The sequence below is a fragment of the Neopelma chrysocephalum genome, unplaced genomic scaffold (genome assembly GCF_003984885.1).
Source record: "Neopelma chrysocephalum unplaced genomic scaffold, ASM398488v2 Primary Assembly neopelma1_24, whole genome shotgun sequence".
NCBI lineage: Eukaryota > Metazoa > Chordata > Aves > Passeriformes > Pipridae > Neopelma > Neopelma chrysocephalum.
The window spans coordinates 23508063-23531991 of record NW_020897693.1 but is presented as its reverse complement, the minus strand read 5'-3'; the positions used below and the strand labels follow the sequence as shown (position 1 = coordinate 23531991).

The window sequence follows — 23929 nt, the reverse complement described above, 5'->3', positions numbered from 1 at the left end:
TAACATTGGGCCCAAGAGTCCACTTAGATTTAATAGGAAAGAGACTGTTTTTATAAGGCACAGAAGGTCTCTACAATGTTATGTCTTTATAGCCTTGTGAAGCTTTCTCATGCATTTTTATTATGAGCTCTAGTAATGTAGGTTATTTACAGAGTATTTGATTTTCACATCCTATAGTGAAGTTTTTGTAATATTCTACATAAAGTATTTTTCTATGGGTTTTCCTTGTGATCTGTGTTTTAAGTTACTGGATGGTATAAGTTTGTTCATCAGCCTTGCCTTATAGTGTGACCAAGAAATCAGTACCAAGTTCTTTGGTCGTGGTTGAAATTGTTCATTCAAGTTTAACAGCTCATTGGGATAAATGCTGGAAAGAGTGATTTTTAATTTTTGTCCATTCCCAAGTTGTTTTCCATATATAAATTCTATTTTATGCCTGAGGTAGTATTTTTTATTTCTGTTAGTGTTCATCTAGTAGGTGTGCTTTTATGCCTTCTGCTTCAAGTACCCAGAAAATTAAGATTTATCTGTTATTGCTGTCCACTGGAAAAAAAAAAAGGCATTTGCTTCTGAGTCCTGGATTCTCATCTAGTGTGTTTATACTATTTACACAAAGGTAATAGATTGAGAATACTAGTTGAGTATCTTAAAGTAATGAATGTGCAGAGACGTTCAGCTGTTGAACTCACCATGTTAAACACTTGGGTGTTTAATTTATCATTTTTATTTGAGAGGAAATATCCTCAAAGAGAAATGCAAGTTTTGTGGTGCTTTACACCCACAGTGTTTCAGAGTATGCTTTTGAAGAGAAACCAATACTTTCTTTTAACTGTTCTGTTCACATCATCAGGAAGAGATGCAAATATAGGTGTGTGGTTACTTTTCTGTGGTGGGGTTTTTTTGTGGATTTTGTTTGTGTTTTTTAGGATGAAAAGAATGGGTAATTGTTTGAGATTTTTTGAGGGGTGAGGGGAAGTGGATGAACTCACAGAATATGGTTCCATGAGGTGCAGTCCCATTTGGAGTTGTCCCTCTGCGGCTGGGGTGAGGAGTTGCTGCTTGCCTCTGTCCTCACCTTTTTACCTCACTGGTCTCAACCACTTGCTCCTAACCCTTGTGTCAGTCTTTTCACCTTCCAGATTATTATGATCTGGTTTAGCATGCAAATTTGAACAAAACCGAACAAACAAAAGTATTTTATGACATTCTGCAGTCTTGTTGAATTAAAATGACTTAGTGATGGATTTGACAGGCTTCGAAGCTATGAGAGAAGGTATTGGCTGTACAGCCCAAAAGTGGAGAGGGTAAGGAAACAGTCAGGAGGTATGAGACTGCAAGCCTTTAGCAGCAGCAAACTAGCACAGCTTAACAGTCCAAACAATCATACTGACAGTCTCTTTTTTGGTTCTTGTCATAAATTCATGAACTATGAATTCTGTTTGGAAGGATGCAAAAGTAGGGCACACTTGAAAGCCTACTCAGCTTTGTTCTGTTCTAGCAGTCGGGGAGTTAGCTGCGCACAAACATGAATTATGTGAGTTCCCTCAAGAAATTACTAAAATGTTTGCAATGTGACTGACACAGTGTTAAGAAACTACAGCACTGCAAATTCTGAGTAGTTGTTTCAGTCTGCAAAATTCTGAGTTCTGACTTTGCTGCTTGTCTTCTCAGGAGTGAGAAGAATCCCAGCAGGTTTCATGGGCACAGATTCAGTTAAGCATAATCCTCTGCAAACTTTGACTGTCACGAGTTGGTTCTTTGGGGGATATATTTGCCATAGTTATCCATTCAACTTATTCTGATTGAGGATGGTTTCTTTCTTCTGTAGTAGCAAGGGCTTTTGTCGTCTTTGTCTTACAGGACACCTCATCATAGTTGTAATGTCGAAACAGATATCATAGGAAAAAAATCAACATGCATGGCTGGTATGCCTTGCTTAAAGTGTCTTCCTGAAAAATCAACTACAGATTATATTAATTAGAAAGAGAAAACCTTAGGGAATTATGTCCATGAAGAGAAAATACTTCAGAAGGAAAATTTTAAAATTTATGCAGCAGTTTTTTAGGGATTTGCTCATTGAAGCAGTCACCATTATCTCAGATGAGCTTAGGAATGAAAAACTTGGGACATCAGAGACCTAAGTAGCAAAAATAGTTTGTGGTTTAGCGTTTTCTATCCTATAAATAACGAGAGAAGAGCTCAAATGAAATGTGGTTGTTCTGTGTTTGTGGTATGTAAGTGACTGTGAGTTCTGTGAAGTGCAGAGATCATCAGTTGTATAATTTTGTGATTTATGTTCTGTTTTTCATAATGTCAATCTCTAGAAGTCTCAACTTACTTTCATGGTCAGAAAAAAAAGAGAAGATCCTTGTCCTCTCCCCTCCCACATACCTATGAATAGTATAATGACAGGGCTAATCAGGTTAAATCATTAGGGAGAATTTAAAAAAAACTTAAAAATCACTGCTGACACACATTCTGTTAATATTGCAAAATAGAGTTGAAAAGAGCCTGAGGAGGATGACCACATGAAAGAAGCTAGCACGTGAATCTTCGTTACATAATGGTGGGAGACTGTTTTTTTGAACTTGCAAAGCCTATAGCTCAATCATATAAAATTAGAAGACAGTCTTGATCCCTGTATACTCTCTGAAGACTGTTGAATTAGATAGCTAATGTTTTGGAGGTTTTGGGTGAAAGCTTTAGAGAAGTAGCTATGTTCCCATTTTCTTTAGATTATGTTTCTAAATATGTTTATTGAATTCAGTGGGTACTGGAATATTAAAACAGATAAGGAAGAAATTTATCTTTCTTTAGAGTATTGTAAATACAGCTTAAGGATAACTTGCTATGGAGGACTAAACTAAAACCGTTTTGTATGAATTTAAATGTCAGATGAGATGGAAATTATGGAACTTCAATTGTATCTTCAGTTTAATTTGGGATTAGTTTAGTTTCGGTTCAGTCACCTCTTTGAAGTGAAAGTGTCATATACATACTAGTACCCATGAATGTTTACTCTTACTACTGAAGCAGTGGCAAGCATTGGCATTAAAAATAACTTGCTAAAAATACAGAGTGCAAGAGCCTGAGTGAACAAGGATACAGTTTGAAGGGGGTAGGGGAATCTTACTAGAGAACTAAAATAGCAGCAATATTTTTAATTTCACAGAGAGTATAATCCCTATTTAAAGCAAGGACAGGCATATTTACTTTTAAGACAATGAAAGCTGAAGTCTAAACTGTGAATAGGTGATAAGAAATGACTGTCTTGTTATCATGCTTCTTGCTGTCCTGTGAGATCTGTTAACAATCCCTGGAATTCTAGGAATTTCTTTAGTCTTCATTTGTTATGCTTGAAGGTTTCTAAACATTTTAAGTAACTGCTAAATTAAGGTAATTCCTTTTTATTTTCACTGTTCTGTCGTCTTTTCACTGCAGCCTGCAGACATCCATCTTATCTACTCATATCTATGTATAAAATAATTGCTTCTTGTCACAGGGATTGTTGTTGCTAAAGACTTGATTAGATATGGGTATTCAAAAGTATGCATAGTTGTAGCCTATTAATCTAAGCCATAGTGGGATGCTAGAGTGGCGTATCTGTGTGCTGTTTTGGGGTGATGTGGGTGTCAGACCATTTAATGAGCTGTAGTTTGGATGTTTCTGTGAGCTCCTTTTTGAAATAGCTTTGTTCTTTTTTTCTCAGGTTCTCATTAATTGCTGCAGAGACTGCCCTCTGCTGTGCTCCTCACAACAGTTTAGGGCTTGTCAGCACCTAAGTGTTCGACTATGTCAGGGCTCTATTGAGAAAACAGATGGCAAAATATGTACAGAACTTAAATACTATATTACTGAATTGTAAAATATGCTTAAATGACCTTGGCAAGAGTCTTTAAGTTTTTCTGTCTAGCTGTGATTTTTAGTAATAACCTCCTTGAGGCCTGCTCAAATTTGTTTCTATTGTCATTCCCTCTCAGCCCAGCTGAAACTTTATTCCTCTTGCTGTCTATCTTTCATTTGGTCTAAAAAGCAGAAATTAATGATGTGTAAGTGGTTGTGTATATTTTAAACGAAAAAGGAATTATGGCATGTAAAATGTTTATTCTTAGTGTTTTCAGCAGTTTTTAATCTCAGTCAACTTTGGAATCATTTTAGTTATTCATGTAACTGAAAAAAAAAGCATTGATAAATGCAGTAGAAAGTCGGATTTGTTACAAGTAAAGAAAGCTTCCTGTTTGATCTGTGCTATCACTTTTAACTGATTAAAGGAGCTCACTATTGCAATACTAACCAAGGAAGGTTGCTGCTAATAGAGTGTGCAGCATATGTTTTTCACAGAGAGATTAGCAAGAATTTAAATAAGCTTTAATTGTTCATTCCTCTTCATATGACTGCTGCAAAAGTATCTTGCATCTGTTCTACTGCAAAGGTGCAGTTGCTGTAGAGAGGTCCCAGAGATGTGGATGTTGATTGACATGATGTACTTCTCCTATCAATGCATGTTTTTTCATGAAAACACTGTTCATATGTCTTTTGTAGGGAGTAGACCTGTGTCTTTTGAAGTTGATAATGTAGACTGTCCAGTTCTTGAGCTGTTACTTTTTTGATTGGTGTCACTGCCTTAACAAATAAACAAACCTAATAAAATTAAATGTCTAAATAGACCACAGTTGTTAAATGTAATACCAGTGTGATACAAAAATGTGCTTATAATTTCCCAGGCTTGCATGTTGAGCAATTTGTTTATAAAATTTATGAAAGTGGAATCTAATCTTAGAATCTCAGTTTTCAGTTTCATCAATTTCTTTGTGCTTTAATGTTGTAAGTTAATATTCCTATTTTGAAAGTGCTTTGTTATTTAGAAAGTGCTAACGATGAAAATTATGTTCATTTTGAGGCATTAGCCCTTTTTGCTGTTGATCCACGTATCTTGCACATGTAAGTGAGCATGGAATGTTAAAACCTCTTGGCATGTCTGAAAGCCCTTTGAAATTCACCTTGTATGGAGTTACTGTGCTTGACAGGTGTTATAGTGATCTCTGTTCTGAAATTACTAGAACTAAGAGTCAGCTGGATATTAAAGGAAGAGTTTTCTTCCAATACCAAGTCTATGCTAGAACATCTAATTACAGGAAAGAATAGTCTAAATAATAATAGTAGACTGAAAAAACCAACCTGCACCAGAAGTCACATTCTTGAATGTGTTGCAGAGCTAGTGTAAAGATAATTATTTTTTCCATTAAATTTTTATTTTTTAAATTAAAGAAAAAAGTATCAAGTTGTCAGAGATTTTGTAACTTGTTTTTGAAAAACATCAGGCTGCTCCAGTCTGTACCAGTTATTTCAGGTACTACTAAGCTTCATAGGAAATATTGAAGTATTTTGTATCATAAAGTCCAATTTTAACTCTCATCAAATACTGATTAATTTTATGCTGTGCAACGTGGTTTGTGTTGTGTTTTGATTTATGTAATTGGCTTCCAAGGCTCTTATTTTTGGAGATTCATTTGAAGAAAAAAATTCACCACTGAAGAAAAAATGGTGCATGGGAGATGATGCAAGGAAAGCTGGGAATTATTTTTTGTTTCTACACTGAGCTTCAATTTGTGGAGGTGTTTTACTTTGTTATTTTGTAATTTTTATGACTTAGGTTTTGCTTCCTTAGAAATCTGAAATACTGAGTAAAAATACCAAAAGGCACACCATTATGTGAGCCATTAATATAATACATGGCAGAAATCTGTAGCATAATTTTATGCTCATATTTTATTAGTAATTCGGATATCAGGAAACATCTTGTATGTGATTTTAATCTAACTTCTAATTCACTTCAGCAGCCTAGGATTCATCTTCCAGTTGTTTTTAATTAATGTTTTAATATACCATGTCTCTCATAGTATATGGCTTTAAGTTGATGATAAATCTTTTGCACTGTGCTGATGTTAAATATATATTTCTTGTGTTTATATTATAATTACAGATGTAGACTGGGCTTTTATACTGTAATCTGTGCCATAACTAATGACATTCAGTTGGAGGTAAGCACTGAACTTCCTTGCAGTTGTTCAGAATTTGTAGCTTTAATGAATTTTACAAAGGGAACTATCAGATCTAATCATACTCCTAGCACTGAAAGAATTTTAAACACCACTGAAATGTAACACAAAACCTCAGCCTCCAGAAAATGTCATTTTTGCTCTTTGGAAATTGCTGAAGCAAAACAAATTTAATTTTACTGTACAGAATTTAGTTGTTAAAGCAATTAGGATTGCTATGCACACCAGCCACAGTCCCCAGGAAGCAAGTGAAAATGTAAACCACTTTACAGCACTTCTGTTGCTGTCCCTGTCAGTGTGTATTTTATACCAGCATCTACGTTGCACACCAAGGTGATCACAGTTATGTATGTTTGTTCTTTGACAGAGCTTTCAGGGTCTTTGCTTTGTTTTGTATATTCAGGGTGTTTAAAAAGATGATAGAAACCTGACATTGATAGGATTCAGCATGAAGAATGATTGGTGGATTGTAAAATACAGTATTTTTGAGAGCACCAGGTATACTTAGCTAGACAGTAGTTGTGGGTTTTTTCTTTAATTTTGCTGGTTTGAACTTTCATCAGAAATATGGTTTGTTTGCTGTTCATAATTACTTCATAGTCAGAATCTGATGATGATATTACTTCATAGTCAGAATGTGATGCCTGATGGTGATCAGAGTGACTGAAGTGCTCTTTCTCAACGGCTGTACTAACATTATCAGTTTATAAAAACCCTCCTCTGTAAGCCAAAAGTAAAAGTAATCTGTGAAGAAGAAACTTTCACATGTGCTCTCCAGGACTGTGTTGGTAAGACTTGTGATATGAAGTTGGACAGAGAGAGTCATAAATCTGCTTTGTTTGGAAAGCTCTACATGTCATGTGGAAACCCTGATTCCCCAGTTAGATATCAGCAGTTCAAAGGAAGATGGTCAAAACCACGATTTAACCCTATTAAACTTTGAGCAACCAAACTCTGTGTAATAGAGACTTGTACATATCTAGAAAACATAGAAACTGTTACTACCAAGTTCTAAAGTGGAAAGGAATTCTCTTAATTACAAATGTTGTTATATAGATTGTACATATAAAGTAGTAAAAATTGTATTATTGAATATGTCTGTAAATTGTCCTCCATAGTTCTAAGTATTAATTTAGCAAAATAAGCCTCTCTTGGCCTGAAAAGCTGTTTTATTGGATGATCCACAACTTACAGAGAACAGACTTGGTATAACAACCTTCCCTTATCGTTGCTATCATGGAAATTTTAAAATTGCAAAAGAAACCTTCAGAAAGAAAAGCCAAGAGTTTCTGAAATTATTCATAGTAAGACTTTTGATGCCATGCTTATTGCTTAGAATAAAATTTTATGTTCCTGGTACCTGCCTTAAGCTGAATCTTATTTTTAACCTCAGCTACACCACACCCTTAATTTGAGGACCAGGTTAACATTTTATCATTGTCATGTCTTATATTTTACATTTTACATTCTTAGGACCATTGTAGAGAGGGACTTCGGAGATGATCTGAATTTTTTTCCTTATGTGCTTATTGCATTTGTCACAGTTGGGCAGTAGTATTTTTCCAAAACTCTTGGAGATGAGGCTTTGTGATGTCTGACGCAGACTTGAGACAGTAGAAGGAAGAATGGGCTTAGGCTTGGAAGGGGTCACCTGTTTTCAAAAGTTCTTTGATTAAAGGAAGTTGTTCAACATTCCAGACTTGCAGCATGCCTATGCTTTTATGGATTACCAACTGGTTATATTTGGGGGATCTGGTTTTTATGTAGTTGGTTTGATGTTTCAGTAACATCAAATTTTAGGCTGCCTGATCTGTGATATTTTGTATCATCTGTTGTATTATCAGAGCGGTTTTTTTGCTGTACTGTTTATTGCTTGTTTCGGAGGTATCTGGCTTTCTAGGATATCTAAAATACTTAGTATTTATATTCTAAAACTCTCTTAAATTTTTATTGTGGTTTTCTGACTATTGCTGTAAAAGTGTGACTACAGGAGAGCTCTAATTTTCTGTAACTTTTGTTTCTTTCTTACCTGATTGACTCAGATCTTAAATACCGAAAGTAAGCAGCTATTATTACAGGCCACTTAAATGTCTTGGTTACCCTGTTCCAAGAATTTATATACCCTTTGTGTCTTGCATGCAGGTTATACTTAAGTGTAAGCAATGTTACTAAGGTTGCCTATTAATATTTACTTCAGACTATATTTTTGTTTCTCTTTTCTTCAGTGCTTATTACTAAACTAAAGAGGTTTTAAATCTTCTCATGCTATATACAAATATTTGAGGTTTAAGTGTGCCCTTTTTTAGCTGGTACTTTTAAATTTGATGGAGGAGATGTAGCTAATCTCACTGTAAATATTTTTGATCAGTTATTAAATATTTGCCATCCACTTAATTTTCTGATGATTCTTTCTGATTAAGATTCTTTAGTGAGTGACGTCATTTAGCTTACACATGATTGAGTGTAAAGTTGCATTTTACTTACTGCATATCCTCAGATATTGGTTTTGACTTTTTTAGTGCTGATTAAATGGATATTATTCATTCCCTCAAATTGTTTCAACACCTGTTGGTTGTACCATATAGACTGAGGAATGTGAGTTTTCTCTCAGCTTGTCAGAGTTGAAAAGAGATGAGTGTAACTTTGAAAAGGCTCAGTCTTCAGACAAGCTACGACCAGTACAATGCGGATGAAAAAGAATTTGAATTAATCTTCCACCCACAGTTAAATTAGAGTTCTTTGCAATTTTATTGTACCTAATGAGACTTCCTTTTTGGGGATTGGTATTTCTGTACAGTGAAGTTGCCCTTTCAGAAGGGGAAATGTGGCTTTCCGAGGATCATTTTGCTTAATTGTTATCTGCCTTTCTCTGAATTTGAGACTGTTTTTTTTAAACGTGGTGCTTTATATTAACCCTATCTGAATGCTAACTTTGTGACATTATTCTTGGAAAAGCTGTTCTTTTTAAGTTGGACACTATCTGAAAGCTGTATAGGCACTAAATAATTGTGAAGTACATGCAATGCTGGCCCCAGTACCATGCAGGTTTTGATTGACTTCTTTGTTGGGGGTTTTTTCCTGAATGTGGGAATGTTGAACATATCAGTGCAGTACAATTAAGTGTCTTTTAATGGCCAAAAAGGGATTTTTTACTACCATACAATGTTTTAATTTAATTTTCTTCTTCGAAGATTTTAGTAATAACTATTTCAGTATTGCCTAGACAGGAAACAAATACAGGAAATTGTTTCAATGTTGCTGTATGTAGCTGTGTGCTTCTCCTTCTGAAAATGAGAAGCTGTACTTACTTAGAATTGCAAGCTGGCAGAAATTTGTGTAGGAGTTTCTATTGCTGCTCCTCCAAAACATTACTACAGATATTTAATTTTTAACTTAATTACAACATAGGTATCTTTCTCTTACTCCTCCAAACACAAACATTTAGTTTAAGAAAGTTGGTGGTTGTTTTGGGGGGTTTTGTGTCTCGGTGCTTCCAGTGTATCTAGTGTATAATAAAACTTTGAGATATTTTCTAGTATTTCCTTTCAGTAACTTAAAAAAAAAAATTAAGGGTAACTTGGAAAATTAAGTATATTGCTAATATGGTGCACAACTATCTATTAATTTTATGACGTTACATTATCCTCAGTCTAATTGAATCACTGGCTTTGTAATACAGAAAGGCGATGTGGAACAAGACTCACTGTTATATGTAGTATATTCAGGAGCTGAATTTATCAAGACACTTAAGTTCTTTAGCCTGAATCATCAGAAATAAGAAACCAGATTAAGATGAATGGGGTATAGTGGACCATCACTACTTGACTGTGGAAACTAATTGTTATTCTCTGTCAAATCTGTACATCCCTACACCCACACAAGGATTTTTACTCTTGTATTTAATTCTTCCTGCTTTAATGTGTACCTATAGGAAGTATTAAGAGTAGCTGGTAACCAGGACTGCCCAACCCTTTTCCTAGGACTTTATTTGGAAATGTGTAAGTGCAGTTCCAGACCGCTTTATATAGTATCTTTTGGAAGAACTTTCTGCCAGACCTGTCTTCTCTGAACCTGGAAAGCAATGTTTACATAAAAATTTGTGTAACAGTAAATGCAAATATCTTTACTTGTGTGTAACATCCTAAACTACTTATGAGTATGTTGTTTATAACAAGTTTTTCATATTTAGTGTTTCTAGGATTGTAAGCATGGTTTGTTTTAGAATTTTTAAGAATGAAAGAATAAATTCAAACTGGGTGGGAACGCTCAGAAAACTGCTGGTTTGCAATTGTGTTAAGTTCAGAATCGCCACTGCTTTCACTGGGGAATGTAAGAGGCTTTAATATTAGTTTAAACAGTGTTCCTTTTCTAACATTGGCACATGAAGTTTACTAAAATGTGTGAAAAAGATTTATAAGGATTCTGTAGTTCTTAGTAGGAGAAGAAGTGCTATGTAAATATGGACGAAAAGTTCCATTGTCCTGATGCCTGGGAGACCTTAGGTGTTTTCTTATTAATCCAGTTACTCATTAACTTCTTTTGAATATCTTTCATTAGATTTTCCTCCCGGATGTTTCTCAAGCATCTTGTGATGGAAGGGAAACATTTTTGAATTTATGATGGATTTCACACAACATCCTAACGAAAACTGGCCAAATAGCAGCATTTGTGTTTGAAGAGCATAAGCGTAATTACAAATAATCATGACAACTTCTCATATGAATGGACATATCACAGAAGATTCTGACAGTGAGACAAAAAATGTGGATCTTACATCTCTTGAGGAACCTCAGAAGCACAGAGAAATGGCTGTTGATTGCCCTGGGGACTTGGGCTCCAGGATGATGCCCACGCGGCGGAGTGCTCAACTTGAGCGAATCCGTCAGCAACAGGAGGACATAAGGCGCAGACGAGAAGAAGAGGGAAAGAAGCAAGAACTGGACCTTACTGCTTCCATGAGGCTAAAGAAACTGGCACAAATTCCTCCTAAAACTGGTATAGATAATCCCATATTTGACACAGAGGAAGGAATTGTTTTGGAGAGTCCTCATTACACTGTGAAGACACTAGGTAGGTAAAATGCAGTGAGTGGGCTAATGGAATAAATATTTAGTTGATATTAATGTTCTTTTAGGCCACTGAAAACCTAAGTCAGCTAATTTTTCCTATACAGATTTAAAGTCTGGTCCTTTGGATTTTTGGTGGCTTGCATTTTTTTATTTAGTCAAACATCAGACTATGTGCCTCAGCAAAGGGGCTATTCAAAACTGATGCGTTCAGGAAACAAATACCTTGTAGATAACTAATGAATTCAGTTGATGTCTTTATCTTCTTAAGGCTGGGGAAAACAATGCAAGTAATACCCACTTTTGTGGCATTGGATGAACCACAGACCAGAATAAGCAATAAATAAACACAGATTGTCATTTAAAATAAAAATACAAGTGGTTTTAATATTTTAAAGAGAAACATGCTGGTGTTTTTTTTTTCACTCTGTTATATTGTCAATTGTCATCTAATATAAATGTCATACCAATACTTCTCTTAAAGTTGCTAATGAAAATCTGCTTACCTTGGCCCTTAGACATAGATGAAAATGTAATGTCAATAATTTTTTAAGAAGTAGATGCTGAAACTTTCCATTTCATATCTGTCATTGTTTTAACTGTGCTTGTGTAGAAAATGTTTCTAACGTTTCTTCCTCAAACGTAAGTATCTATTAAAATAAAATATGTTGTGTCACCGGAGTGAAAAAGAGGCATTTGGAGTTTGTAGAAGTCCAGTTCAGATTTCCAAATCTATACCTGCTTGGAGATCCAGACTGCTTTAAAAAGGCAGCCCTTTCTTTGGGCTGCACTAAACATTCTTGCAATTTTTTTCCTATTGGCCAGTAGTTGAGAACACAGAGTGAAAAATAGCTATGAAATTGCCAGTCTATTTTTTTTACTTCATCTATTTGTGTGCTCAAGCAACACTTCTGTTAAAGACATGTCTCAGCTCCATAGCCTCTGGTAATCCTTATTGTACAAATCCCTCTTTAGGAAAATTTAGATTAAAAGGGTCATCAGGAAGTCATCCCGTTCAACCTCCTGTGGAAAGCAGGGTCAGTTACAAACAAGGCAGGTGTGCCTTGTTTTAGTGCACAGCTTGTCAACTTCTCTCTGAGACATCTCTTTGCAAGAAGCAGATTCCCTCATTAACTTTGGAAAATGTTAGGTATTCGATTGTGAAATTTGCTTCTTAGAGGGAACACGAAGCAGAAAATGCAAAGATGGACATCAAACAGTAGAAGTGACTTCAGCTGGGACTTGCTTAGCCACAGACACACAGGTCAATATTCTTACCTAAAAGACATATCTTCAGAAGAAGTTCTATGGATTAACACACACACGCACACAAAATAAAATCAGTATTGTAAAAAGTACTGAACAAGGGTAGTTTAGCATCTCTGTAATTCACTAGCACCTGTCCAGGCTTATTTGGGGTTTTCTAATCAAGCTCAAAAGCTCTGAAGACTTACTGCTGGAGGAATTGGAAATTGGAACTGCAAAAGGAAGGAAAGAGTAATTTGGAATTATAAAGCTGGGGCTAGCTTTCATGGCTGAGATGCTGAGAACTTGGAGGGAGGGCTAGCGGGCAAACCAGTGGGCAAAACAGCTAGCCATGGAAGCTGGTAGGGATGAGAAAGGAGTAATATGTATGGGTCTGATATGCTTGAGAACCAGTAAGGAGTTGCAATAGACTGAAGCTGTTTGAACAGAAGAGATAATGGTGAAGAAATAACTGTGATGATGAAAGATTGGTTTTAAAATCTTTCAGTGAGGTGTTAAAAAGGGTACAGGCTGCAGAAGAAGCTGAGGGATTGTCAGAGAAAGTATTTGTGAAAAGCTGGAAGGAGGAAACTAGTTTTGGCTCAGCAAGTGTAGAAGGGGAGAGATTGCTGTGAATCAAAGTAGGATTCTGTGAATACTTGATGTAAGAAAAGAGAAACACCAAACACTGGAGACAGGAAGAATACAGAGGTGTGTATGTGGAAAGAGGTAAATTAGGAAATAGCAATATATGATATAGGATGCATCCTGAAGGAAAATGACTATATGATTTTTGTCCACAAGAAAAAATTCTGCTTTTGGAATTAAAGTTTGGTTCTTGTCATTGTTTGGATCGGATAGTCTTAAGATTGAAGAAGAGAGGATTTATAGTTTAGCGCTCTGTGAGCCAGCAGTGTGCCCCTATGGCCAAGAAGGCCAGTAGTACCCTGGAGTGCATCAGGAAGAACATGGCCGGCAGGTCAAGGGAGGTGATCCAGTTCTTCTGCTCAGCCTTGGTGAGGCCTCATTTGGAGCGCTGTGTCCAGTTCTGGGTTCCTCAGTACTAAAGAGACATGGAGCTCCTGGAGTGGATCCAGTGGAGGGCAACAAAGATAATTAAGGCACTGGAACACCTCTCACGGGGAAAGGCTGAGGAACCTGAACCTGTTCAGCTTTTAGAAGAGATGACTGAGAGGGGACCTCATCAATGTCTATGAGTATCTGAAGGGAGGGTGACAAGAGGATGGATCCAAGCTCTTCTCAGTGATGCCAAGCAATAGGATAAGAGGCATTGGGCAGAAACTGATGCACAGGAAGTTCCACCTGAACATGAGGAAGAACTTCTTTACTGTGCAGGTGACTGAGCGCTGGAACAGGTTGCCCAGAGAGGTTGTGGAGTCTCCCTCACTGGAGATATTCAAGAACTGTCTGGATGCAATCCTGTACCATGTGCTCTAGGATGACCCTGCTTGAGCAGGGAGGTTGGACCAAATGACCCACTCTGTGATTCTGTGATTAAGAGTGGTGCTTTTGATTATACTCAACTGTGATGTTGAGTTGTTGCAAACATAGGAGAAAATAGTTGTAAGTAAAACACTGCAGTCTTCTAACATCTATAGTCCCTAAAGAATGAAAACTAGGTTAAATTTTAAATTTAGCAAAGTGCTTGTGCAGTAGCTGGAACTCTTTCAAAATTTTCCTCTACTATTAAGCATGTCCAGTTTCTGGAGTAATCTTTCTAACATCTGACACTAATGCTGAATTTCAAAGGAAGAGTACTTTTTTTTTTCCCCCGGAAAGATGTCTGTTTCTGATTAGTATCAAGGCTAGGGATATTGTCTTCTGCATATGTATTTATATACACATACACTCACAGAATAATACAGAATCATAGAGGGGATTTGAGTCTATCATTGTTAATACTTTTGCTTTTTTATTCAAAACCTGAATTAGACCAGATTTTTTTAAATTTACATATACAACTTTTTGGTCTCTAAGGAACTTACTAGCTTATGACTTTATTAAAAAAACAACTGCTAGCATGTGAAATTTTTTGTAGTTGTCTCTTTGGTTTTACTGAATTTCTGATCTACACTGTTCCTGCTCTTTCCCTCTTTCCAGTTTTGATGTCCAGGTTAGAGTGCTTAGTCACTTTCACAAATCTCTGAGCTTGATTAGAAAACCCCAAATAAGCCTGGACAGGTGCTAGTGAGTTATAGAGGTGCTAAACTACCCTTGTTCAGTATTTTTTAAAATACTGATTTTATTTTGTGCATGCGTATGTGTGTTAATCCATAGAACTTCTTCTGAAGATACGTCTTTTAGGTAAGAATATTGACCTGTGTGTCTGTATTTTTAATTTTAAAAACATTTGTTAAGTGCCAATGTCTAATTTGGCAGATCTTTGCCAAGTCTTTAATGTTTTCTTAATAAAAAAAAAAAGCAGACTAGATTAAACAAATCAGATTTTATTTACAAAAAGGAGGGCACTTAATCAAAGTAATTTTAAAGGGCATGTTTATTATCAAAACAGTATATGATTTAGACAGCTGTCTCAATGGAAATAACATTCTGTGCACCTAGAACATGTGCATATAAGTATTTAACAGACTTTTTCACAGCAGTATGCTTCTGTAAAATGTAGACTCTTTTTGTTTGCTACAGTTCATTCAGGTACCTTAGTTAAATGAGTAACTGACATTTCACATAAGTAAATCCTTTCTGACTTCAGTGAATTTTTTTTTAGGGGAAAAGCCAGCTATTTTTTTGCTTTTATACCTTGGCCGAAACTTATTTATAAATATGTTATAAGTAGACTTTCAGAAATATTGTTTTATCCAAACCTCCTTTTTCTTAGCCCCATGATTCAAGTTATATTTGGAGAATTAAAGTGATGGCACCAGCACATAGAGTACTCTAGAGATCTATAAAAAGGCTTGGGAATGAAGATATTGGTGCTGACATATAATAAAACCTATCTTCTAAGCTTGCTGTTCCTAACTTATTGTTTTGGGTGATAAACAACATTTATTTTCTTTTCCTTATTTTCTAATCTAACATGTTAAGCTGTAACCGCGGGTCCTCCCCTGCAGTTGCATACTTCTGCCCTGGCAGTCTTTGATTAATGCGTATATTGCACAGTGCTCAGTCACATTCCAGCCATTTCATAGTCTAATGGAAAAAAGGCTGCAACACTTCTTGTAAAAGAAGACTTGACAAAAATCAGTATTTGATTGCTAATTGATCTACGATTAAAAAATGGAATTCTGCAAAAGAACCCTGACTTTTCTGTGAGTAAATGCAGATGTTAGTCTTTTACTGAACTTTTTTTTTCCTCAAGACAACCTTTCAACAGGAAATAGCTAGAGATGGAGTCTTTTATTACCTGGCTTTTTTTTTTTTTTAAATTATTGTTATTTTAAAAAGGCCAAAACCAACAAAGAAAACCAAACCCTGCACCAAAATCTAGTCTGTAATCTAGAATTTAGAAACAGGAACCTAGAGAGAATTAGGCATGCATAAAGCCAGATTTGTATGTGGTTTTATGTGTATGTTTTTTTAATTAAACAAGTGACTAGGAAATTGCTATCTTTTGAGGAATATTTAATTTCACTCCTTTCAAGCATTATTTCTCTTTTATAATTGTACTGAGGGGGTAATTTGTTTGCTTTTTTGTGGTGGTGGGAAATCACTTGGTATAAGGCTTTGGCATCCAGCAGGTGAAGCCTCACTATAGAAAGGAATTATATGGTGAAGAGAGTACTGTGGTAGTTTGTAAGAAAGGGCAGCACAGAAGGAACTAGCAAAGTGCTGAAAAGAGAATATATAAAGGTATCTAGGAACAGGATGTCTTTGTTGTAGATACAGTGTAATATGTCTTTCTATATGAATTTATATCTTATATATGTATTAGAAAGAACTGTGTGTGTATATGGTATGTATTTGAATTTTCAGATATATAAGGAAGGAGAGAAAATTCAGAAATAATGGAATAAAATAACAATTGCAGGATGAGTTAAAAAAGTCAGTTTCTTCTCTAGCACCTTACTGCTTTTTGAATCCAGCAAAAGTAACAAATAACAGAACTTTGAGTTGATATGTTTATTAATTGAATAGGTATCAATGGGAGCTATACAGTAACGTCTGGTTTACACACCTTTTTTTCTTAATGCTTGAAAATAGCGCCCTTCCTCAGACTCGAGAGAATGAGTTGCAGAGATGCTTTAGTTCTCTGCATACTCCACTAGATGAGAATTTTTGCCAGCTGACATCATCCTATTTAGCAAATATTCTGACTTGTAGAGTGTTCTTTATCCTTCTCTGCAAATGGTATTTCTCCCCATGTGGTAGGCAGTATATTGTGTACACAATTTCCTGGTGAGACATTGGCTACCTTAATTAGTGTTGTGAGTTGTACTGAATTTCACCTGTGGAATATCCTGCACAGCTGGTATCCAAGCTTTCTGTGCAACTACTGCCCTTTGTTCCCTTGGTGGTTACAGGAAGAAGCCCTTGACCTTTGGTGGGTAGGATGTTTTTAGCGTGTGTGAAATGGTTTTGGAGGGGTTTTTATTACTTTTTTTTGTTGTCCTGCAGACAGTAAAGAGTAGTAGCTCTGGCTTGTTTGTTTCCTCTTATAATACAGAAGACTAACTTGCAGACTCAGAATTGGCAACAGATATGTAGGTATGGTTTGTCCGAAATAAAAACCATTAAACTTGTTTGAAATACATATTTTATTAGGTCATATGGTTTTCATGTGCCCATTTATCAACCATTTTTCATCTTGTTCTCAACAGTTTTGAATCTAGGCTTGTGTTCAGTGGACTGATGAATTCGAGGTTAAAAATATGTAAGGGAAACTTCTTAACAGTATTCATGTGAGTTAACAGAATCTACTATGATTTTTTCATGTAAAAAGCAACTTAGCTGATGTCTTAGCATTCCTAATTTTATTAGCTCATAATGAATAAATGAAGATTGCTAAAACTTAAATCATTCTCAAAGCTGATATTTTGATATCAGTAAGGGAGATGAAAATTCTCAGTTGATACTGAGGTCAAAATTTGGGATTTCCTTTGTTGTTAATTTTTTAAAACCACCAATATTCAAAAGTTCAAACTTACTTGCATTTATTAAAATATAAGATAGCTGACCAGCCTCTTGTGGCTGAACAGGTTTTTTTCAGATAATGTGTGAAAACATGTATGTTATTTCAGGCTCAAAACATCCACTGTTTTTTGGGTCTGCTTGAGGATTTTTCACCTGGGTTTGATTCATATTCCTTGTGTCAGGTAGTTTCTCAAGTACTTAATATTGAGAAGTGACATACTTTGCAGAAGTTTGGATTGGTTTAAAAAAATATAGAAGTCTTTGAAAAGCACCTGTAAAGCATCAGATCAGTTCTTGAAACTCAAGAATGTAGTACATGTGTAGTATTTACAAACATATAGAAACTGGTTATTAAAATGTTAAAATATTTTATTACCCCAGCAGAACCCATACTCTTGCAGGTAAAAGATATGGACTTTCTTCTGGTGTAGATAACTTTCAAAACTCATAGATGTTCATACATGATATTTTTTCATTGTTTTTATTTTAATGTGCTAAGACTGAGCATAATTTTATGTTTATAAATTGAATGTAGTTAACTTATCAAACACACATTTTATAAGTAGGCAATATTTGGTTGAGATACATACATATCTACCACATATGGCAGATGCAAATGGAAAGGTGGATCAGTGAGTATTCAGTGCATCAAGATTAGTTTAGCAAAGTGGTTATTTTGGTATTGCAGTGTAGTCCCTCTTTCACATTTAGCTATACGTGAGCTGCAGTTATGGGATCTTTCACGTATCAGCAGTTTCTTTTGTGGAAGAACTGCTCCTGCAATAGAAATTTAAATTTGAGCAGTGTATCAGCTTTTTTCTCTCTTCTCTTACTGACTTGAGGGTTTTTTGTTTGTTTTTTTTCCTACTTTTTAAATTCAGTTACATTCTGCTACCAAACATTAGAGTGAATATGGATAACTAATAAACTTGTATACATCACTACTGATTTAAAAACTGAACAGCAGTATAAATCTTAATATAAACATTCCTTAATTATTTATCTTGATAACTCATATCCTATTTGTATTTTGTTATTTCTTACCTAGAAGTGGAAGAACTGCTAACTTCTCTTAAGCATATCCAGCATGTTTTGGTAGACCCTCAGAGCCAAGAGGACATCTCGCTCATTTTACAGCTTGTCCAAAATAGCGATTTTCAGAATGCATTTAAGATACACAATGCTGTTACTGTGCACATGAACAAAGCCAGTCCTCCATATCCTCTCATCTCCAATGCACATGAACTAGCACAAGAGGTATGTACAGTATGCATCCCTGTGATATATGTGAAACCTATAATCATAGCTGCTGTTGAAATATGTACTCGTCAAGCTTGTCTGAGTTACTGAATGTTGAATATGAAAGGAATTATAATAGTCACTGATTGCTGTTATCTGGTTTTTCCAGATTTCCAAACAGTAACCAGAAAAATATTTGGGGGATAGGGACTCCATTTTTAGCATGGATAGATATGTAACAGAGAAGGTACTATGTTTAAACATAGGAAAAAGGAGCGGTTGTGAAAATCTAACTCTCTTACCATCGATATTCTTTGTTTCAAACGTTCAGGGATTGAGTTACAGTTCTCTCTTACTGTGGCTTTCCTCTGAATTGAACCATGGTTCTTAGATGGGGAAGCATCTCTGAAAATACAACCACACTGGAAACAAGCATTCTGCTTTAAAGTGAGCAACATACTTAATTTCAGTGTTTTAATTACTGCTGTGATGGTCAGATTACACTTAATTTTTTGTCTGACAGATGACAGCTCTTTTATAAGTTTTGATGTTTTTTAGAAATTGTTAAAATATTCTGAGGGATTGCTCAGTAACTTTTGTCACAATTTTCCTGGTTCACGTATATATTGCAGTGAAGTGTGGCTACATCTGAGATGAATATCTGTTTGTTAACTTTGAACTAGGTAGCTTAAATACCAGTATCAGTGCAAGTCTAGCACTGTAATTCAGCAAAACCAGATCTCAAGGCTGGATAAAGTCTCCAGCATTTAGCACCCAGTGAACCAAACTGACTCATGTACACTGGTGAGGGTATTTCGGTATGGCAGCAGATTGTGGGTGTTGGTGGGTGGTTTTGGTTTTGTTTGTTTTAGTGTCTGGTTTTCTTTCTGCCTGAGGCATTTTTTTTCAACAGATTTTTCCACTCTCCTTCCTTTTTCTAGACTTTAGCCTTGTAAGTCAATAGTATTGTAGCAAGCTTGAAGTTCTTTTGCGGAAGAAATTACTGATTCTTGAGGGACATCATTTAAATGCTACCTAAAGCTGCACTTGCTGATTAAACTGCAGCTTAGGATTTTCCTGTTTAGGTTTGTCAGTAAGACTGTGCCAAAACCAGGTGGGAGTATTTTACGTATGAGCTTCCCTCCATCTTATTCATCAGCCTGTAGGCTGCTTCAGAATCCTCATTAGGCTTCTTCAGTGTCTGTAAGTCTGAAGGAACCTTTTCAGTTAACTTCTGTTTGTAAGCTACTTCCCCAAACATCCACTATACTTAGGCCTAGTTTGGGATTTCATTCAATACAAGCCAGAATTTTTGAACCGCCTTTTGTAATTACAGATTTAATTCTTAAGGGTTAACTCTTAAGAAAGATTTAACTCTTAAGAAAGCTGTTTTTTCCCCTTTGTGAATATGATGTCTGTTTATTTGCTACTTAATAGAAGTTTCCAAGAAGAAAATATGCCTAGGAGGACTCTAGGTCTGTTTTCAAAATTTCACATTCCTCCCCATTTTTCACTACTCCTTACCTTCCCAACATATTCTTCTCTTTTTTTCAGGTGATTTGGTAAATCCTAAAATCAGAAGGTGGTGCAAAGCCAGTTTTGTGTCTCTTACCAGTCCATGAAGAAGGTTAAGCAAAAAGAAAATATTTCATTAATCCAAAGTTTTTAAACCAACACAATTTGATCATCACCTGCAAGACTATTACATAAAAGGCAAACATATCACTGCACTCATTTTGATTCTTCATCTCCCATCTGTCTTGTCCAGCCTTGAAATTCCTGAAAAGTCAATATTTTGCATATGTCTGTGCCCGTTTTCAGATGTAATCTAGTTTCCTAGTGATTCAGCTTCTCATGTATTTAAGTGACTTGTATTTTGCAATATGTTAAATAACATCCTAAAATGATAGAGCCAGAAATTCAGGACAAATATTTCTGTGTCTGACAGAAGTGTCTCGAGAGGAGGAACACCTTGAGGCCTTCATTCGCATCATTCTATATTTCCTTGTCTTGTCTGAATAGAAGATCTTATGTTTGCTTTTCAGATCTTTTATTCATTTTGGAAAGGCTTCTGTATTTGTTATGGTAGCAGTATGGGAGGAAATTATTTCTGCTTTAGAAAAAGTTGGTGGTGTTTTTGTTTTGTTGTATTGGGGTTTGTTGTTGGTGTGGGGGTTTTTTTAACCCTGACAACGTGTCTGTCTTGTGTGCCCAAGTTTTTTCTTGTACTCTGATTTTTTTGTTGTCTTTTGCTTTTTCCATCCCTAAGCATGGGTATGGGAGGCTCCCCCAGAAAGCAATTCATTTACTTACTTCAGAGTGTTTTTGAAAAGACATTTGCAGAAGCCTGGATTTAAGATACTAACATCTTCATGATAAGCCACAAGACATTACAAGGAGGAAAAATAGCAGATACATGCATGACATGAATTTTAAATGGCAGGTAGTGCTAGTATGCATATTTTAGTACGCAGGTCATCAGTGACAGTGTGTAACTCTGAAACTGTTTTGGAGTGTGTGCCCTCATTTAAAGCTACAGACATATTTTGTTTGAGGCTATATGCTGTGGAAGAGAAGAGCTCTAACAGGCAAAGACAGTTTGCAACACAATTTCAGAAGGCAACATGAAGCATCATTGCTTTTAAAACAGAAGTAATATTAGTTACGTAAGTGTACTTTTTAAAAAAAAATTTCTATTGCTCTTTTGAAAATACTTAAAATTAGTAGTACACCTGTACAGTTAACTTTTCCCACCAATTCTGATAACCAGACAGAAATAGCTCAAGACTTTTCCTTTTTTTTTTTAAAGAAACTTTAATTGAATTAAAAAGGTGGAATGAAGCACTTGAGCTTAAAGAATTTATTTGAGAAAGCTTATCTTCATGTAATGGGGTGTAGTCGAAATCTTAAATAAAAATAGCCAGTAAACATCAAGTGTAATTAAATTAATTTTAAATCCATTTAAACTTGACCAAGATGGGGGCAAGGATTATGGGAACATGGTCTGAATCTTGACCTTGTGAGAATATTTGATGCAACATTCAAGACAGTTTATAATTTTTGGCCTGTAACAGGACATACCAAATACCTTAAAGATGTTCTTGCTATTAAGTGTACATAATAGGTTCAGTTTATATAGGCTATATTTCTAAATGTTTTGGATTTGTTACTGTTGCTTCTGCAAATTCAGGCAAATAAACCAGATCAGTACTTTTGAGGGGATGTACTGGAAGCTTGTAACTTCTGGTGTAAGTGCACTAGGATGTGTATGTACATTCCATCTGACAGTCCTGCTCACCTGAGAGTAAACAAAAACAGGATTTTGCAGGTGCAGTTAAATTTTGAATGTTTAATATCACTCCAGCACATGCCTCCACCATACATGCCTCCAAACTGTGGTGTGTATAATGAAACCAAATTGATAGCTTTTGGAGGGCTGCTTGAACTAAAGTTAACATAATTAACAATGAAAACTAGTCTGAAGAGTTAAGAAAATACAATTATTGCCACATATTCAGTGCAATTCATGCTTTTTTTAGTGTTTCACTTCTGGAATGACAGGCTACTTCAAATTTCTTAGTCTGATAAAGCTGTGGGATTCATTACCATGAGTTACAAAGGACTCTGACATGCAGCAATACTGGTGTAATAGGTGGTGTATTTGGCAGCCTGAAGCTTTCCTGGCGCTTCATTAAATAAATAAGAGATGTATCTTTCTCTTAAAGCAGGGAGGAGGCAATAAAGTTTTGAATAATCAAATTATTCAAAGACGAAATTCAACTTGAATAAGGGATGTTCACCACAAACAGAATAACTGGTTGGACCAGGTTGCTTTCTTTTCCACTGCCAAATTCCCAGCCTCTGACCTTGCATTCGGAAGGTTGTCTTGCTTGCAAGACTTCCAAGTTGCTTTCTGAGTAGGCTTTCCTGTAAAAAGGTCATAAAGATTGGATAAAAAAGGCTTTAAAGCTTCTTGTGTCTTCTTCAATAAAGGAATTTGAAGTCCTTTGAAAGTTAAGAGACCTTAAATAAGCCTCTTTGAGAAAGTCTGTTGTATAGAAGAATGTTTTCTGTTTACACAGAAGAACTTGTTAGTGAAATATGTCCTTTACAGAGCTCTGTCTGCTATATGACACTCTAAAATTTACTCTAAGCCAGGCGTACTAGCTTCCTGGCTAATTCAGAGGTATGACTGAAGTCAGGCCTCTGTGAAACTGACTTCTTTCTGTTCTCTAGGATTTTAAAGAAATCACTTAAAAATAATTTAAATCTGTCTTCTTGTTTGGCTGTTCTGAGGTATACTACATTCACCATGAGATATGCTGTAGGGATGTCAAAAGGAAGGCATTAGGAGGTTATGCCAGGTTTATTGCTAAGCATGGGAACTTGTTTCATGTAGCAGTGTTTGGTTGGCTGTGTGAGGATCCTGCTCCATGGAAACAGTTCATTTAGAGGCTTTTGCTAGAATTTAAAATTTTCTTGACTTTTCTCAGTACTGCCATCTAGTTGCATCCAAGAGAGTTGTTAGCACTTATGTAGATAATTGCTCCTAGGCTAGAGGCTTTCCCTCGGATGTTGTTAGATCATACAAAATGCTTTATTTTTCTCTTTGAAACTTTTAGTTTCTCGATTCTCTGATGGCACGTTACCTCATCTGTAAGAGTAAAAAGCTCTTGAACAAAAAGTTTTCTATCTCTCTGAAAGCTGCTGCGCTGATATGTATAATCTGCTCTTGATGTGTCTGTATTCATTTGTGCTGTTGGACTTGTGTGCCTTTGGTCAGATTAAGCCAGAGGAAAGTATCTTCTTCAGCCTCACCTTTGCATAAGGAGGACTTCCCTGCTCCTGGCTTTCTCTATGAGCATACCAGTATTTGCAAGAGATGATGGCAAGGCTTGTTTGGTAACTGTATGAGACAGAAAACCTGTTTTGGCAATGGAAGCTGCTTGAGCAAAACCTGTACTTGTGTTAAGGTAGATGATTTTGGAACCAGCTGAAGAAACCAGATTTTCAGGGAGGGACTTCTTGAAGTTTTGATTTGTACACTTCCTGAGACAGGAGCTCTGGATGCATTGCAAAACCTGTCTTAGAATCTTTGGCCTTGATGTTGGTGGAAATAGTTTGTGTAATAAGGATATCATAGTCTTCTTTTAAGGAAGAGACAGGCTTGTCACCTTAAGAAATTACTCCAGGTTAAAAGCCCAGCAT

General features: G+C 35.8%; 1 protein-coding gene across 1 annotated transcript in view; it reads left to right on the top strand.

The window, feature by feature from the left end:
- Positions 1-23929, top strand: part of MPP5 (membrane palmitoylated protein 5) — a 58075-nt gene that overhangs the window by 17593 nt on the left and 16553 nt on the right. Inside the window, exons 2-3 of the mRNA XM_027708414.1 lie at positions 10617-11129; positions 18531-18739. Coding sequence (XP_027564215.1) covers positions 10763-11129; positions 18531-18739 — 576 coding nt within the window. The 5' untranslated portion in view covers positions 10617-10762. The remainder of the gene's footprint in view (positions 1-10616; positions 11130-18530; positions 18740-23929) is intronic.